The following is a 19,522-nucleotide window of genomic DNA, read 5'->3' as shown; positions in this document are numbered from 1 at the left end:
CAGAAGATCCGGGGGAAAAATTCTCCGTTGTTGTGGATGAGACCACTGATGTACACTGATGTACTGATATACACTGTCAAGTATATTTTCGCTTGAAGAGAAAAGGCTGGTTGAGCACTTTATTATTTTTTAATATGTCTTTTGTTTTCACTTCAAACATTTTTTATTTGAAGTACCTAGTGCTATGTTGTGTTACATGATGCAGTAGTAAAGTATTGAGGAAAAGTGCAATATTGTGTCGCCCCAATGAATGTAAGTTCATTTCTAATTAATTAGTGTGCATTTTATTCATAAACATTATTAAAACGCACTCTTTTGTGGTAAAATGAGTAAAAGGTAAAACAAAAATGGAATTCCAAAAAATTAAAACGGAAAAAACGGAATTTGGGAAAAAATAAAACGGAATTTGGGAAAAAATAAAACGGAATTTATAGGGCCCTATATACCCAATGCAGAATTCCAGTGTTTGTTCATTGACACATTTGGACTGTTCTTGCAGGAATGGTCACTTATGGTCAAGTCTAGGGGATTGCGAGATGTCCTCATTAGCCACGTTTACATGAGTTTTTCTCTTTTTGAATGACCTTTCCGAAAGCAATGGTAAAAATGGAAAGGTATATTCCAATCGCGTGTCTACATGCAGCGCGATAATCCAACAGAATAGTCAATGGGGCATTCGCAGTAAAACATAAACATAACATAAACATCAACATCACGTGATACCGACTTCCTTGAGTTTTTCTTTCACGTCCAGTAAACCTCGGATATATCGGATTCAATTGTTCCCACTGGTTTTGTCCGATATAAGCGAAATCCGTTATATGCGTATACCGGAAAATGTCCGTTTTACGCATATATCGGATTTATATCCGGTATATGCGTAAATCGGATTTTATCCGTTATAAAAAGGCACTTCTTTGACTATGTTTCCAATGTACCTGGACGCGCAGGCAACGCTGCAAACGCTGCAAATGACGTCGTATAGCGGCGGTCACGATTTGGCGAATCGGAGCGCCACGATGCGGCCATCCGATATATGCGAGGGAAATTTAATGGAAATGCATTGGAACGGGACTGGAGATTTTGTCCGAAATAGGCAAAATCTGTTATAAAAAATTCGATATATGCAATGAATTTTTATTGGAAATGCATTACAGAAAAATTGGTTCTTTTTTATCTGTCCGTTGTGAGCGAATTTCCGATATATCCGAGTCCTATATATCCGAGGTTTACTGTATTGCCAGTTTTTCCTTCATCCAGTCTTGAAATTTAGTTTGAACCAAAAAAAACTTTCAGCAACAGTCCAGTGCCGATTGCTCGCCTCCATTTTTTTTTAAATCGAAGAACGTCTCGATCTGCGTGTTACGTCATATCTCAGCATTCGCTGAAAGAACGCACACGGGAACAGTAAAAGATAAAGTTCAATCTTGCTAATATTTGATAATTAAACTCGGTACATGTTTTATATAGATATATATTTTCCGGACTTATGAATGGCGTATAGAAGGGTTTAGATTCTGTTCCACAGATGGCACTAATGCACATGAAAACTGCTTGCCAACCGCCCAATAAACAACAGAAGAAGAAAAACACGGGTTTGAGCGGGTACAATCGGATTGGGGAAAGGAATATTCCACCCCTGGGAATACCATTATATATTCATTCGGTTTGGCGCTTTTCTTTCGGAATGAGGCGTATACAAAGGTTACATTCTTTCCGTTTGAGCAAATAAACCGAATGGAATTGGACTATTTGGGTCCATGTATACGTGGCTAATGTAGATTAATATGAAACTATGTTCTTCACTTAGTTTTTCTGAATCAAAACACCAGGACTGGATCTTATCTTATAGTGTGTGACTTGCAATTCTCTGGTAGAACACTAGGGGCAGCGTAGCAACATCCAGATTGTTGTTGTAGCTTGAACCGATCTGATCTAACTGTACATGTTCTCTGAAATCATATCAATCAATCATATCCATATGACTTATATATGACGCATATTGTCAATTCGGGGGCGGATTCTTCTTTTTTTCTCTTTTTTTAAGGTGCTACGTCGAGGAGCTAGCCAGCCGTGACGCTGTAATCAACCTTAATCTAATGCTAATGCTAATCTGTGTTAAAAATGCCATTTCCATATAAGGTAGTATCATCGCTAATATTCGCTAGGAGGCTGTTTATTGGAGGTGCCGCTGTTTTTGGTTAGAAACAATGTTCAAAGTTCAAATTAGCTTAGCGGTTAAGTATTGTTTGAACAATAATTTGTGTGAACTAAAGTTATTACTGAGGTAAATTTTCTTTTGTTTGATTAGGGCGTTTATTTGTTTTTGACGTGGAACGACGCACCCCGGCTATTAGCCGGGCGCGGCGTCTATTCGAAGAATGGCCGCTATTGTACGGAATGTGTTTTGTTTAAACAGATTTCATGTTCCGATATAATATACGGATTACAGCTAACGTGATTTATTTTTATTTTTATTTTTTTCGGGGGGGTGGTTAACAGGGCTGCGTTCACTACTGAACTCGCCCGTGCACGTTCTTAACTTACACAATATTATATATTATATTTAATATTATTACACAATAAGTGTCAGTTACTACTTCTTCATAATGACTTCACCTGCATTTATCACTTCCTGCTTCCTGCTGTCACTTTACATCCTGTCTGGGAGATATTCGCCACCGATAAATAATTGACTGGAATTCAGAAGTCGTCCCAACAAGGCTCTCACGATTTATTTAGCTCAGCCAAGTGCATAATTGGCTGAACGTCTGTGGGGTCAGTGCTTTGGTGAGCTTTTGGCTAGGTATGACTGTGCCCCTGCCAAAGCGGCCATGTCCTCTGTAACACCCAAATGTTAGAAACCTGTGCTAGCAAGCAAACCGAATGCTCACTACATGCGATAAAGCAGGGGTCTCAAACACGCGGCACTAGTTTGAGGCCCCCGCCTTTTGATATGAAAGTTTAATGTTAGTTTGATATGGATGCTGTATGGTATCATGTACCCAGAAAAAATTATTACATTTGATTAATGTTCATGTCAAAGGTTAAATAACTGTTAATAGTTATCCTCCCTATCCATGTGGAAGTGGTAAGTTTTTGGCTATTTAAGTTTAAAGGAAATAACTTGAAGGCTACCGTTTAGGTCGCTAGCTCTCGAGTTTGCGAGTTAGCATGTGTCTCAAGACCCTGCAGTTGCGCAATACGTTGTAAATAAAAAGAGTATAAATGTGACTATAGTCGTGTTTTGTCATGTCTACAGGGCTCTAATAATGCTTTGTTCATTTTAATCTGAAAAAAATAATTTGTCTACCCACCAACTATATGTGGTTTCTTAAGTTTTTATTATTTGCCGTTTTATTATTATTATATTTATTTATTTATTACTGTTATTGATTTTCTTTATTCTTGATTTGTTTATTTATTTTCCATATTATTTTGTGTAGAAAAATAAAAAGTAAGATATTTGAGAACAGTGGAATGTTTTATCAGAAAAAGCGAAGTAAATTGAGTTTGAGACCCCTGCGATAAAGTTAGCTTTCTTAGCGTGGCCCACCTTGGAGACCCATGTTCTCCTACATATTGATTCAACGTGGAATGACTTTCGCTTTGGTGATGGAGAAACATCCATCCCAAACCAAGGCTAGTCAAGCTTGTACGGAGCAACAGTGGACATTAGTGTAGCTTTTACAGATGTCTATTTTTATGTGGACCAATGAGCCATCCAATTCCCCCTTTTCACCCTGGCCTTTCCCCTTCATATATCGCTTTGATTGGATGACGCGTAATACGAGCCCACTTATCTGATTTGATGCCACTGAGGGGGTATCTGATTTCACACGATTGTAGCCACCTCCGGGGGAGTAGGGGGGGGAGAGGGCGGATGTGTTGGCATGGATACTTGGGCGGGGGGGGGGGGGGGGCAGCAAATGAAGTTCGGAGCTGATGAGATTATGTTTAAGTGCTGTTAGGGATGGGAGGGTTAAAGTGGAGGGTATGGGGGTGGGAGGGGTGGTTGACAAGAACGGAAAGGTTAGACAGAAGAATGGGGGGGGGGGGGCGAGAAACTTGAACCGTCTCCTGATACTTGCAAAGAAAAGCGCTCAGATTTGTGTGCTTTGGACACTGCCAATATTCTACTTCTATATATATATATTTTTTTAATATATATGTTTAGATATATATTTATATATTATATATTTAAAAAAAAAAAAACATCTCCATTCTGGCCTCAATTAATCACTATTGTAGGCTAGTGCTAACCAGTGCGGCAGATCACATGTGTCTATTGTAGCCAATCAAAAGGAAGATGAAAGGAACAAGGTGAAATCGCACTTGAATGCACCGTCAAGAAAACATTTCCTACAAGTAGTAGCTTACACCATTAGTCATCTGGGAAGGTTGTATAATTGAAGGTGTACACACAGTAAGCGACACACCTCAAACAACACCTTTTTACCCTTTGGGTATAAAATAGTGGGAGTGAGAGCTCTTCTTACACAACCGTCTTTAAACATACACTAGCAGCCACAAGCTTGGACACGCTGAAAGTGTGACTGGTATATATTAGATATTTATATTCATTCATTTTCTAGCGCTTATCCTCATGAGGGTCGCAGAGGGTGCTGGAGCCTATCCCAGATGTCGTCAATTAACCTAGCATGTTTTTGAAATGTGGGAGGAAACCGGATTACCCGGAGAAAACCCACGCATGCACGGGGAGAACATGCAAACTCCACACAGAGATGGCCGACGGTGGAATTGAACTCGGGTCTCCTAGCTGTGAGGTCTTCACGCTAACCACTCGACCGCCATGCAGCCCTAGATGATACAGTATTTGAATATTAATATTCATTCATTCACTTTCACGAGGGTCCCAGTGGGGGTGCTGGAGCCTATCCCAGCTGTCTTCGGGCGAGAGGCTGGGTACACCCTGGACTGGTGGCCAGCCAATCACAGGGCACATATAGACAAACAACCATTCACACTCACATTCATACCTATGGACAATTTGGAGTCGCTAATTAACCTAGCATGTTTTTGGAATGTGGGAGGAAACCGGAGTACCCGGAGAAAACCCACGCAAACTCCACACAGAGATGGCCGAGGGTGGAATTGTACCCTGATCTCCTAGCTGTGAGGTCTGCGTGCTAACCACTCGACCACGGTGCACCCCTATTGGAGAAATTATTTAACATTTTATTATATGTATACTATATTTTTGTGACAAACTAAATATGGGCGGCACAGCCGTTGAGTGGTTAGCGCGCAGACCTCACAGCTAGGAGGACCAGGGTTCAATTCCACTCCATCTCTGTGTGGAGTTTGCATGTTCTCCCCTTGCATTGCATGGTTTCCTCCCACATTCCAAAAACATGCTAGGTTAATTAGCGACTCCAAATTGTCCATAGGTATGAATGTGAGTGTGAATGGTTGTTTGTCTATATGTGCCCTGTGATTGGCTGGCCACCAGTCCAGGGTGTACCCTGCTCTCGCCCGAAGACAGCTGGGATAGGCTCCAGCACCCCCGCGAACCTCATGAGGAAAAAGCGGTAGAAAAAGAATGAATGAAACTAAATATGAAAAAGAGCATTTATACAGCTTGAAGCCTGAGTAGATGCCTAGTACTCTCTGCTGTTGAGTAAAGCCCTGGTCCACTATACAAGTAAAAACAGTGTCAAAAATCCAGTTAGTCAGTTCAATAAAATGTAGTAGATATAAGATAAAACATATTCGGTATAAATAACATAGACTCACACAGTAAATGTATGACCTTATTGGTGGGCGGACACATTTGTGAAAGACAGGATGTGATGTCGGAGGTTCAGAATTATGTTTAAACTGGTGGTGTGTTATGGCCCCGTAAGTTGCAGGTGTTACTCTTCTGATTTATTATGTTGTTATTAATGTGTTTTTTTTGGAGATTATTTAATAATTTTCAATAAATCAGGTCTGGTGCTCAGGCGTCACAGAAGAAATGCTGACATCTGGTGGCCGATGTATATTACTGCTTTCACAATTAGAATGCTTATTCTGCCTTGTATTTCTATTTTAGCTCATTTTGGTTGAAAATGAATAACTTAGGCCAAGAACTACTATAATTTACTTAAATGTTTTTTTTTTTTACCTGATAGGACGGTATTCATTTTGAAAAAATGATTGTTATCAACATCTGATCTCGACTCTTCCAATCCTCAGACCGAGATCGCCAAGAGACTCAACACCATCTGCGCACAAGTCATCCCCTTCCTCTCGCAAGAGGTAAACACACCGTCTCATAACTTCATCATGTACCATGTGCTCAAATATTACTCTGTAAAACACGGTAAAACACTGTGTTTGTGTGTTTTTTTGCAGCATCAGCAACAGGTGGTCCAAGCGGTGGAGCGAGCCAAGCAGGTGACCATGGCCGAGCTCAATGCCGTCATCGGGGTACGTGGACTACCCGGTCTACCACCTACAGTGTGTATTCTTCTACTTCTTCTTGGTTTTGTATTACCTACGAGTATGTACATGAAATATTTCTGTGTGTATTGTTGTTAGAGTCTGTTATAAGCTTATATTTTTAATTTTTTTTTATTTAAGATGCATCTAGTTTAGCTTAGGGGGCTTTTTTTGGGGTGACAACTGCTTGCCTGGGCCCCCCAAGAGGTGGTACATTAAGGGACATTAAGGGAATTGTGGGAAAAGGGGGCACGGCATCAGGAAACCTTGAGCTTGGGTTCGTAGAATCGGATGTGAGTGGTGTCTTGTTTGTTGGGGTGTGTGTTATGCTCCTCATTCTCCACATTGCTGCCGCACTCCCATTTCATTGCTGCCCTCAGTCTCTTTTCGGATAAAGATTAGCTGTTTACTGTGGCCAACTTGCTGAGTATTCCATACAGAAGACGCTTGTTTGGCTTTTCAGTTAGGCTCATAGTGACGTGTGTGTGTGTTATGCTCCTCACTCTCCACATTGCTGCAGCACTCCCGTTTCCTTGCTGCCCTCAGTCTCTTCTCGGATAAATGTTGGCTGTTTACTGTGGCAAACTTGCTGAGTATTCCATACAGAAGACGCTTGTTTGGCTTTTCAGTTAGGCTCATAGTGACGTGTGTGTGTGTTATGCTCCTCACTCTCCACATTGCTGCAGCACTCCCGTTTCCTTGCTGCCCTCAGTCTCTTTTTGGATAAATGTTGGCTGTTTACTGTGGCCAACTTGCTGAGTATTCCATACAGAAGACGCTTGTTTGGCTTTTCAGTTAGGCTCATAGTGACGTGTGATATAGCGTAGGGCGGGTAGGGGGTCGGGGGGGTCGGGGGTTCTTGAGGCGGATTTGGCAGTTGCTGTTGGAGTCTTAATTGCAGGATTTTAGTGTTTGTAAAAAGGGGGTAGGTTGGGGGGGTTGAGGGTCACCGCATTGCCCATGGAGCTCCCTCCTTCTCCTGTTCCTCCCGTCTCCCACGCCAGCCTGTCATTCACCCCCCCCCCCCCCCCCCCCCCCCGTTTGGGAGTTAAATGAGTGTAATGAAGCGTGCTGCTCCTGCACACACACACACACACACACATAAAGTCACACATAAGTGCATATGCACCAGCTCACGCTAACATCCCATGACAAACTCTGTTTCGCTTGCCTCCGCCAATACTTCCCCTCCATTTGCTCCCATCAGGGGTCCTATTTGTTTTCCTGCGCTAGTGTTTTTGCATCTGTTTGTGTGTGTGTGTGTGTGTTTCTGGTAGGGGAGGGGGTCTATATGGGTGCATGCCCTGTTTATCAAGACCCACTGGCTGATCAAGTGTGACGTGCTTGTGTGTGTGTTTTTTTGACAATTGTGTGTGTGTGTGTGTACGCGCAAGCAGGCTAAAAGGCTATTTAGTTGTTTTGCCTTCACCCATCAGGACTGAGAATGGAGAAGCGATGCAGAGAAGGAGGAGGAAAGGGGGGGGGGGGTTTAGTCAATTAGGTGAGATAAAAGTCGGTTTGACCTTCAGCACTCCTTCCACCCCTGCCGAGCCACCTCCTGTGTCTCTACCCCCCCCTCCAAACCCGCTTTATACCCTCCCTCCCCGCGGCGAATCAGTGCGCTTGGATTCTGGCGGCTACTGTCTGAGGAGGCAATAATGATGTTTTGGAACACAAAGGAATTTCACGCTCAGACGAGCACCTGATTTGCTGTGAAAGAGAGAGCAGGGGCTGCCAGCCAACCCCCCCCCCCCCCCCCCTCCCACTGACCCTCCTCTTTTCTCCCTCACAAGAACTGACAGTGTGGGCAGCAGCTGGGCACCCCCTCCTCCCTTCCCTTCCCTTCACCGCCACTTTTTTCCTCCTCCATCATTCCTTCCCTCCTCCCTCCTTGCTCCCAACCACATCCTCCGGCTTTGAGACTCTGATCCCAGCTGTCAGTATTGTTCAGTGTTTGACCCTTGAGGGATGACGAGTGGGGGCGGGGGGGTTGAGGATGTGTACACCTTCTCTTGTAGGCTGCAGCAGCAGCAGCTTGTTGGCTTGTTGAGATGCTGTAAGACCCGACACACAAGAAACTCTCCCGTTTGTTCAGGGGCGGCAAACGTCTGTTGATTAGATTCCACAGTTGTTATTGATTTTTTGTATTTTTTTTTGTCATTTATCTCCGCACGGCGGTGGAGTGGTTAGCGCGCAAACCTCACAGCTAGGAGACCAGGGTTCAATTCCACCCTCGGCCATCTCTGTGTGGAGTTTGCATGTTCTCCCCGTGCATTGCATGGGTAATCACTAAACTCATCACACAGCAACTTAACACTCCCAATTTATAACTAATATATATACAAACATATACCAATATATCGGCTGCACGGTGGGAGAGTGGTTAGCGCACAGACCTCACAGCTAGGAGACCAGGGTTCAATTCCACCCTCGGCCATCTCTGTGTGGAGTTTGCATGTTCTCCCCGTGTATTGCATGGGTAAACACTAAACTCATCACACAGTAACTTAACACTCCCAAGTTATAACTAATATATATACAAACATATACCAATATATCGACTGCACGGTGGATGAGTGTTTAGCGCACAGACCTCACAGCTAGGAGACCAGGGTTCAATTCCACCCTCTGCCATCTCTGTGTGGAGTTTACGTAGGTTTTCTCCGGGTACTCCGGTTTCCTCCCACATTCCAAAAACATGCTAGGTTAATTAGCGACTCCAAATTGTCCATAGGTATGAATGTGAGTGTGAATGGTTGTTTGTCTATATGTGCCCTGTGATTGGCTGGCCACCAGTCCAGGGTGTATCCCCGCCTCTCGCCCGAAGACAGCTGGGATAGGCTCCAGCACCCCCGTGGAAAAGCAGTAGAAAATTAATTAATGAAAATTGGAGGCTGACGCACGGTGGTTGAGTGGTTAGCATCTTGGTCACATTCCAAATACATGCTAGGTTAATTGGCGACTCCAAATTGTCCATAGGTATGATTGTGAGTGTGAATGGTTGTTTGTCTATATGTGCCCTGTGATTGGCTGGCCACCAGTCGCCCGAAGACAGCTGGGATAGGCTCCAGTAATTTAGAAATTGATTATAAACCAATGAAAGACGGACATATGAAATTATTGTGCAAATACCAGGTAAGCTGGAGCCTATTCCAGCTGACTTCGGGCGAGAGGCGGGGTCCACCCTGGACTGGTGGCCAGCCAATCACAGGGCACATATAGACAAACAACCATTCACACTCACATTCATACCTATGGACAATTTGGAGTCGCTAATTAACCTAGCATGTTTTTGGAGGAAACCGGAGTACCCGGAGAAAACCCACGCATGCACGGGGAGAACATGCAAACTCCACACAGAGATGGCCGAGAGTGGAATTGAACCCTGGTCTCCTCGCTGTGAGGTCTGTGCGCTAACCACTAGACCACCGTGCCGCCCCCAGCTGTCATTAATGCATCATTTGTGGATGGCGGCGTAATCGGCTAAACGCCAGTACGACCTTTTCCTCTTGAATAACCGACCCTCTTCCATGTTATCTCTGTGTCTCCGATAAGCAGCAGCACCTATCACACAATCACGGCGGAGCCCCCGTGCCCCTCACGCCCCACCCGGCCGGCCTGCACCCATCTCAGCTCAGCGGTTCGGCCGGCCTCCTGGCGCTCTCCGGAGCTCTCGGCGCCATGCCTCCCCACCTGGCGGGGAAAGACGCCGCTGATAAAAAACCTCACCTGTCCGGTCCAGACTCGCATCCCGGAGGACCCGATCACCTTAGAGGTAAACTCAAATGATGGAAGTATGGCAAAATGTCAGTGTTTTTTTTTATGATATTGATTATTCTTCTGCTGTCTCTCACTCTGTCTTTACTGCGTCACCTCACAACAGAACGGGAACCTGGCACAGTAAGTACCTTTGTTTACAGTTCTTCATGTTGGTTTAGCATAGCTACATGAATGCTCATGATGTTACTATGGTACCCATTATGTCATTGGATGGTCATATCACCTCGTACTTCGGTACGTGATTTAAAAAAAAACAAAATAAATTAAAAAAAAAAAAAAGAAAATTTAAAATTATGAAAATTAAAATTAATAAAAATTAAAAAAAATTAAAAGTAAAAACATTAAAATTACAAACAATTAAAAACATTAAAATTTAAAAAAATTTAAAACAATTAAAAACATTAAAATTTAAAACAATTTAAAACAATTAAAACATTACAATAAAAAACTATTAAAAACAATTAAACATTGCAATTAAAAACATTAAAAACATTAAAATTACAAACAATTACAAACAATTACAAACAATTAAAAACAAAAACAATTTAAAAACATTAAAATTAAAAACAATAAAAACAATTAAAAACAATTAAAAATAATTAAAACATTACAATCAAAAACAATTAAAAAGAATTAAAACATTACAATCAAAAACTATTAAAAACAATTAAAAACATTGCAATTAAAAACATTAAAAACATTTAAAACATTAAAAACATTAAAAACATTAAAAACATTAAAAACATTAAAATTAAAACAATTTAAACAATTTAAACAATTAAAAAAAATTAAAACTTAAAATTATATTATGAAAGCAGGAAGTGAACAAATGTAACAGTTACTGATTGTAAAAGTACCAGATGGAGGGGTAGGATTTAATAAGCTTTGCTTCTTCCTACTCCTTTTGGACATGTGGAACTGTGAACTGATTATGTGATGCATTCAATTGTAATCTGATGCATGTTCAAATGAAATTAAACCATTACTTGGGAAGCACTGGTTTACTATATACAGAAGAACAGCAACAACCCCCGCATACTTGGACTGTTCCATACATTGACAGTCAAAAAAGTGAAGATGAAACGGTGAAATGTGAATTCCACTGCGTAACCGCGTAGCTATGGCAGGTTTTTTTGGACTCAATAGTGCTCCTCGGAGCTCCTGGCCCCGCTTTCTCCTCCGGGATCAATGAAGCTCGTCTCACCATGTCGTTGGGAGCGCCTCGTAATTGTTTTAATCGTCAGTTCGCACCTAAATGGCCTCTGCGGTTGAGTGCGACAGTCAAAATGTGTGTGTGTGTGTGTGTGTGTGTGTGTGTGTGAGCGTTTATGTGTTCTCTTGGGGGCAACGCTTTGGTAGCCTGCTTAGTTCTGCTCTGAACTCCTTTCTCTGCCAAATGAGCCTTTTAGCACGCACGCACACACACACACACACACACATGCACACTCCTCCAAGCCCAGGCTAGCCTGCATTGTTGTGCATATTTAACACCTCGGTGAGCAGATTATCCACCCCCCCCTCCCCATGCCCCCATGAACCCTCCTCCCTCCCCACTGCCCCTGATCCCGCGCTTAAAGACTCTCATTGTGTTTAATATCACCACCACTGAGAAGGGAGGGCTTTATAGGGGAGGGGGGGGGGGTGAAGGTGCAGCAGTCATATGACACTAAAAGCGTGTATGTGTGTGTGGGAGTTTGTGAGGGGGCGGGGGCGGCGGGGGTGGTTGCTAGTGTTTTGCGGGTCAGCGCTTCTGGGCTAAAAACCTTTTCTATAAAGGTGGAGGAGGGATCGGTGGTGGGGTGAGAAAGGGCCCCCTTTTTTGGTAGAATGCCGATTTTCCGCCCCTGTCACCCCCCCCCCCCCCTCGTCCCTTGTCACCCTTTCTTCTCCTCCACATACCCTTCCTCCATTTTCTCTGTCCTCTAATCTCCCTAGCGTTTTTTTTTTCTCACCCCCTCCCCCTTCTTCCTCTTTCATTTACCCCCCCCCCCCTTTTCCCTGTCAGCGCTCCCCGCCATGCTGCTTGATGTGTGCACGCGCATGTGTGTTTGTGTATGCTGGATGCACATTTCATTGACAAGCTGTGACTATAATGGACTCAACATGAAGCTTTAATCCATTAACAATAGGATCCGTTGGTCAGGAGGCAAAGTGGGGGGGTGGGGGGCTTAGTGTGTGCTTTTGGGACACACAAGCATTATGCAAGCAATACACACATAGGCTTTCACAGTCAATTACACACACACACACACACACACACATCTCACACACACAGCAGCAGCTAGTCCCAGCCAAAAGAGAGGCAGTGCGGATAGATTTTAAGAGCCACTTAATGTAATCATCAACTTTCGAGGTGTGTGTGTGTGTGTGTGCGCCTCTCAGCTCTTAAAAAGTTCTCACTCTGTTTTTCTGACCCGCTCCACACACACACACACACACTAGCATAGCCGCTGGCATTTGTAATAATAAAGTGGCGTCCAGGTCAACTCGCTCCCGCCCGCAAATGAGTAGGAAATTGCACGAAACGTTTAAGCACTAGATTTCCTCCAACAGCGGCCGTGCCCCAATTAGTCGGGTTTAGTCACCCACTTAAGACAAATAAACGCAGTTCCTTAAGTGGATGCCTCCATTACCCCCCCGGCTTAAAGTCAACCTGTGAATTTTGCGGCTTCTCGAGGCGGCAAATAAAAGCCGGGCTCTAATTTGAAGTCTTTAAGTAATTTTAAGTAAATTATATTATGAAAGCAGGAAGTGAACAAATGTAACAGTTACTGATTGTAAAAGTACCAGATGGAGGCGTAGGATTTAATAAGCTTTGCTTCTTCCTACTCCTTTTGGACAAACACACTTGTCCATATATAACATTAAAAAATTTAAAAATGCAAAAAAAAATACAAAAAAAATTAAAATTATATTAGGAAAGCAGGAAGTGAACAAATGTAACAGTTACTGATTGTATAAGTACCAGATGGAGGGGTAGGATTTAATAAGCTTTGCTTCTTCCGACTCCTTTTGGACCAACACACTTCTCGCAACACTTGTCCATATATAACATTTAAAAATTTAAAAATACAAAAAAAATACAAGAAAAAATAAAAATTATATTAGGAAAGCTGGAAGTGAACAAATGTAACAGTTACTGATTGTAAAAGTACCAGATGGAGGGGCAGGATTTAATAAGCTTTGCTTCTTCCTACTCCTTTTGGACCAACACACTTCTCGCAACACTTGTCCACATATAACAATTAAAAATTTAAAAATACAAAAAAAATACAAATTATATTAGGAAAGCAGGAAGTGAACAAATGTAACAGTTACTGATTGTAAAAGTACCAGATGGAAGGGGTAGGATTTAATAAGCTTTGCTTCTTCCTACTCCTTTTGGACCAACACACTTCTCGCAACACTTGTCCATATATAACATTTAAAAATTTAAAATACAAAAAAACCTTGTCCATATATAACATTTACAACATGGTGCGTTCATGAACATCAGAATTCACTACATCAGCGTTACAACACCAGCATGTCTTGTTCTGTGCGCGACCATCTTACCTCAGTTCTGTCCCCATCCACTCTCCAGAGTAACTCCTTGCTGCCCGAAAGTCTTCGGAACTCAGACAAGCGGCGTAACGGACCCGACTTCTCGAATGACAACAAGAAGCGCAAAGTGGAAGACAAGGATTCGAGCCATTACGTAAGAGAGGCGGACTGTTTGTGCAACATGCAGCGCAATGGCGAATGCTGCTAATTGTTTTTTTTTTTTTTTGCAGGATAGTGATGGAGAGAAAAGTGACGATAATTTAGTAGTGGATGTCTCTAATGAGGTCAGTACACTTGCAATAATGGCGGTGATATATAAATGTAGAAATTAATTATTAGCATCACGTTAGCCTATGGAGAGATGGTCCCTGTTTGATTGACATTCATTATGGCTCACAAGGGAATTTTCTTTGAATGCTAACAGGTTTATTTACAGGAATTCTGCTCTCCGCTAACTAACTATAAGGATGGTTTTCCGGTCTCTTGGGCAGGAACAGGCGTCCCCACGCGGCACACCCCTCCCGTCCCCGAGAGAGAATGGCCTGGATAAAGCACGCCTCCTTAAGAAGGACCCCTGCAGTCCTGCTTCCACTGCCTCATCTGCTAGCTCCTCTTCGCTCAAGTCCAAAGAAATGGCAATGGTTTGATCTTGTTTACTTTTAAAAAAAAAAATTTTTTAGCATGTTTTTCATATTTGTGTTTTTTATTGGAATGGCAGCGGGACAAAGCGGGGACACCCGGGCTCAAGTCAAGCACGCCCACGCCAAGAGGCGATTCCACTCCTGGTCCGAGCTCCACACCCGGTGTCCGGCCAAGCCTATCGAAACCCCCGTCCATGGAGATCCCTCACCCGCCGAGTATGTATATCAGAATAATGGAAATATGTGATACATTTTTTACACTAAAGATGTAATATATAATATTGAACATTACTGACCCCTAGTGACCAGTGTTGAATACTACACCCACTTTGAACGTGACTTCTGAATGCATTATATTTGTGGTTTTTGCTTATAACATAGGTAAATTTTCTTAACAAAAAAACAGGGTGTACCCCGCCTCTCGCACAAAGACAGCTGGGATAGGCTCCAGCAACCCCCCACGACCCTCGTGAGGATCAGCGGTAGAAAATGAATGAATGAACAATACATGCTATATTATAAAATAAGCAAAAAAACACAAATATAATGCATTCAGAAGTAACGTTCAAAGTTGGTGTAGTATTCAACACTGGTCACTAGGGGTCAGTAATGTTACTGTACTGTATTTAGTCTGATTAGTATATTTTGAATCATAAGAGTGTAAAGGGGGCGGCTGTCGAGTGGTTAGCGCACAGACCTCACAGCTAGGAGACCAGGGTTCAATTCCACCCTCGGCCATCTCTGTGTGGAGTTTGCATGTTCTCCCCGTGCATGCGTGGGTTTTCTCCGGGTACTCCGGTTTCCTCCCACATTCCAAAAACATGCTAGGTTAATTGGCGACTCCAAATTGTCCATAGGTAGGAATGTGAGTGTGAATGGTTGTTTGTCTATATGTGCCCTGTGATTGGCTGGCCACCAGTCCAGGGTGTACCCCGCCTCTCGCCCGAAGACAGCTGGGATAGGCTCCAGCACCCACCGCGAGGAAAAGCGGTAGAAAATGAATGAATGAATGAAGAGTGTAAAGGTGACTATAGGGTTGCTATTTGATGTCCAGAGGGCTCTAATCGTGTTAAACAGGTTTTCTATGATCCAACTATGAAAATTCATTCATTCATTTTCTACCTCACGAGGGTCGCGGGGGTGCTGGAGCCTATCCCAGCTGTCTTTGGGCGACTGCTGTCCAGCCAATCACAGGGCACATATAAGACAAACAACCATTCACACTCACATTCATACCTATGGACAATTTGGAGTCGCTAATTAACCTAGCATGTTTTTGGAATGTAGGAGGAAACCGAGATGGCTGAGGGTGGAATTGAACCCTGGTCTCCTAGCTGTGAGGTCTGGGTGCTAACCACTTGACCACCGTGCATAATTTTATCCTATATCCTCAGTGATATAATGTACAGTAAGGAGTAGAATAATAATAATAATCATCACCACCATAGCTAGCTAACCACTCCACCACTGTGCAGCCCCATACTGTATCAATAGTGAATACATTTTCAGAATATACAGAGGAAAAAAAACAAGCTATGTGGCCCGCGGTCCGCACTTTGGTCACCATAGGTATTGCCTGTAATTTCTCAAATGGTGGCCCTCACTTTTTACCACATCACATACCATCTCCACAGCAGAGATGGCATCTGTAAAGCCGAATTTTCGGGTGTAGTTTCAAGAAAAAGTGTACGCAGTGTGGAGCATTCCATAGAAAGTCATGCTGAACCTTACTAATTTCAATTTTTAAAACTCATTTGTATAAAAAAAATTGCCACACCAGAGTGTACGCTCATTAATATTAGTGGGGAAAATGCAACCTAATTGCTTCATGCTGAAGGTTAAGGGATTCAATCACCACCTTTTGTAATGAATATTTATTGCGCTGTACCTCCCTGCTGATTCAATCTAGAATGACTCAGTTGTGTCACATTACTGTACAAGGACATTTGGCCCCCCCCAAAAATAGCGGCTTTTAATTTCACTCTTTTTTTAGCTCTTGATATCAAGCTATCAACACTGTCTTGTCTCCTTCTCAGCAGCAGGTCTGAGGACGCCCCTGGCGGTACCTGGCCCGTACCCGGGCGCATTTAGTATGTTGCCCCACGCGGCGGGGATGAACGGCGAGCTAGCCGGAGCAGCCAGCGCTGCCGCCTACGCCGCTGGGCTACACAACATTTCCCCGCAGATGAGCGCCGCTGCTGCGGCGGCTGCAGTGGCTGCTTATGGACGGTCACCGATGGTGAGTAATAATAATAATAATAATAATAATAATTAAAAAAATATAATAATAGTAATGATCCTTCAACATGAGGCACTCCTGTGTGGAAAGTGGGGTGTGACCTGATGACCACTTTGATACCATTGGAGAACCCCTCATTTCCTCACACAATGTCCACCTCTGCTCTAATTGATGCCTTACCTAAATAATAATAATAATAATAATAATAATAGTAATGATGCCTCAACATGAGGCACTCCTGTGCGGAAAGTGGGGTGTGACCCGATACCATTAGATACCATTATTATTAGTATTATTACTTTGATACCATTGGAGAACCCCTCATTTCCTCACACAGTGTCCACCTCTGCTCTAATAGATGCCTTACCTAAATAATAATAATAATAATAATAGTAGTAGTAATGATGCCTCAACATGAGGCACTCCTGTGTGGAAAGTGGGGTGTGACCTGATGACCACTTTGATACCATTTAGAGAACCCCTCATTTCCTCACAGTGTCCACCTCTGCTCTAATAGATGCCTTACCTAAATAATAATAATAATAATAATAGTAGTAATGATGCCTCAACATGAGGCACTCCTGTGTGGAAAGTGGGGGTGCGACCCGATACCATTAGATACCATTATTATTAGTATTATTACTTTGATACCATTAGAGAACCCCTCATTTCCTCACACAGTGTCCACCTCTGCTCTAATTGATGCCTTACCTAAATAATAATAATAATAATAATAGTAATGATGCCTCAACATGAGGCACTCCTGTGTGACCTGATACCATTAGATACCCTTATTATTAGTATTATTACTTTGATACCATTAGAGAACCCCTCATTTCCTCACACAAGGTCCACCTCTGCTCTAATTGATGCTTTACCTAAATAAATACCTGGGTTCATTATCCATAAATCCATAAGTCACTTATCCTTGAATAAATGCCACATCTCAATTAGAACTACTAAATAAATGGTGGTTACCACCAAATGCCGTTACCATGGCAGACATGGCATCTGTAAAGCTGGCATTTACCTTGTCGGTAATAATAAAAAAAACAAAAAACTGGTGTGCAACTTGTGCAGGTGCACCCAAGATGGTGACGGGTGTGTGTAAATTGATTGCACGGTTTCACGTCTGGGTGCTATTTAAGAGTATTTATCCAGTGTGGGGGTGGGGGTGGGGGTGGGGGGGGGTGATTGAATGAGCTCATCGCTCATGGCTGTGTTGACACAGTCTTCATTACACTGTTTAAATAGGTTCAGTCAAGTGGCGGTTGAGTCTGAGCAACAGTTTGCCGAAACTCCGCTTTGTATACTCAGCGGCTGTTTGTGTGTCACGTGGGGGGGAGGTTGGGAGACAGGGGGGGGTACTGTCAGCTTAGCCCCTGTGTGTTTACCAACTCTTACACTTGACATTCATTTTCAGATTATGTGTTCTTTGCTTGCTTTGTTTGCTTTTTGCGTTCATGAGCGTTAATACGTGTGTTGTCTTGCTTTACCGCTAGCCGTGTGTGTGTGTGTGTGTGTGTGTGTGTGTGTGTTTGCACGATGCTCATAAAAGTGCGTCTCTTTCTCGTCCAGGTTGGCTTTGATCCTCACCCTCACATGCGAGTTCCTGGAATGCCTCCCAGTCTGTCAGGAATCCCTGGTGGCAAACCGTAAGTGTGTTTGCAGCGACTTGTTTGATTAGCATTGACATATGAGATCATTAAAAGCAACCCCGCTTCAAAGGATCATAAATAATAATCAGCTCTCTACCGCTTTTTCCGCATCCCCCCCCCCCTTAGTGCTTATTCCTTCCACGTGGCGGCTGACGGACAAATGCAGCCGGTGCCGTTTCCGCCAGATGCACTGGTGGGGCCCGGGATCCCTCGCCACGCCCGCCAGATCAACACGCTCAACCACGGCGAGGTGGTCTGCGCCGTCACTATCAGTAACCCCACGAGGCACGTCTACACCGGCGGGAAGGGCTGCGTCAAGGTGTGGGACATCAGTCACCCCGGCAACAAGAGCCCCGTGTCGCAGCTTGACTGCTTGGTAAGCGGAGTTGTCGTCGTGTCGCCCGAAAACGAACCCCCCCCCTCTCCCCCTCTCCGCCATCTTGATGACATGATTTTATACCTGCGCCATAGAACCGAGACAACTACATCCGCTCCTGTCGCCTCCTCCCCGACGGCCGCACGCTCATTGTGGGCGGCGAGGCCAGCACGCTGTCCATCTGGGACCTGGCCACGCCTACCCCCAGGATTAAGGCCGAGTTGACATCGTCGGCGCCGGCGTGCTACGCTCTGGCCATCAGCCCCGACTCCAAGGTCTGCTTCTCGTGCTGCAGTGACGGAAACATCGCAGTGTGGGATTTGCACAACCAGACGCTGGTTAGGTAAGACCACGCCCACACCGGTATCTCCATTCAGTCATTTTCTACCGCTTATCCTCACAAGGGTCGCGGGGGTGCTGGAGCCTATCCCAGCTTTTTAAAATTTTTACATTTTATTAGAGCCCTGTAGACATTATATAACACCCCTATAGTCATCTTTCCACTTTTATTATGGAATTGAAGGGTGGAATTGAACCCTGGTCTCCTAGCGGTGAGTTCTGTGCGCTAACCGCTAACCCGCCCGCCGTGCAGCCCAATTTTCTAATATGTTGGCATTTTATTAGAGCCCTGTATACATTATATAACACCCCTATAGTCATCTTTCCACTTTGATTATTATTTGAATACACTATATTGCGCAATCTTAAGCTGGGCCGAAGGGATCACTGCAGGGATACAAGAGACGGACGCAGCTTTAGCATAGCTTGCTACCATGCTAACTCTCATGCAAACTCCACACAGAGATGGCCGAGGGTGGAATTGAACCCTGGGCTCCTCGCT

The 19,522-nt window shown here is 43.7% G+C and overlaps 1 protein-coding gene across 5 annotated transcripts in view; it reads left to right on the top strand.

Annotated features, from left to right (window-relative positions):
* The window catches only part of LOC131127917 (transducin-like enhancer protein 1), an 86,144-nt gene that overhangs the window by 62,236 nt on the left and 4,386 nt on the right, over positions 1–19,522 (top strand). For 3 of the 5 annotated variants that reach the window (XM_058070272.1, XM_058070271.1, XM_058070268.1), the window contains 12 exons: positions 6,199–6,261; positions 6,358–6,462; positions 10,003–10,219; positions 10,328–10,344; positions 13,808–13,921; positions 13,998–14,051; positions 14,259–14,408; positions 14,486–14,624; positions 16,445–16,647; positions 18,226–18,302; positions 18,432–18,681; positions 18,777–19,024. In XM_058070272.1, coding sequence (XP_057926255.1) covers positions 6,199–6,261; positions 6,358–6,462; positions 10,003–10,219; positions 10,328–10,344; positions 13,808–13,921; positions 13,998–14,051; positions 14,259–14,408; positions 14,486–14,624; positions 16,445–16,647; positions 18,226–18,302; positions 18,432–18,681; positions 18,777–19,024 — 1,637 coding nt within the window. The remainder of the gene's footprint in view (positions 1–6,198; positions 6,262–6,357; positions 6,463–10,002; positions 10,220–10,327; positions 10,345–13,807; positions 13,922–13,997; positions 14,052–14,258; positions 14,409–14,485; positions 14,625–16,444; positions 16,648–18,225; positions 18,303–18,431; positions 18,682–18,776; positions 19,025–19,522) is intronic. The other 2 variants (XM_058070270.1, XM_058070269.1) reach the window with 2 other exon arrangements.

The sequence above is a fragment of the Doryrhamphus excisus genome, chromosome 4 (genome assembly GCF_030265055.1).
Source record: "Doryrhamphus excisus isolate RoL2022-K1 chromosome 4, RoL_Dexc_1.0, whole genome shotgun sequence".
Taxonomy (NCBI): Eukaryota; Metazoa; Chordata; class Actinopteri; order Syngnathiformes; family Syngnathidae; genus Doryrhamphus; species Doryrhamphus excisus.
This window is presented reverse-complemented; position numbering and strand designations above follow the sequence as displayed.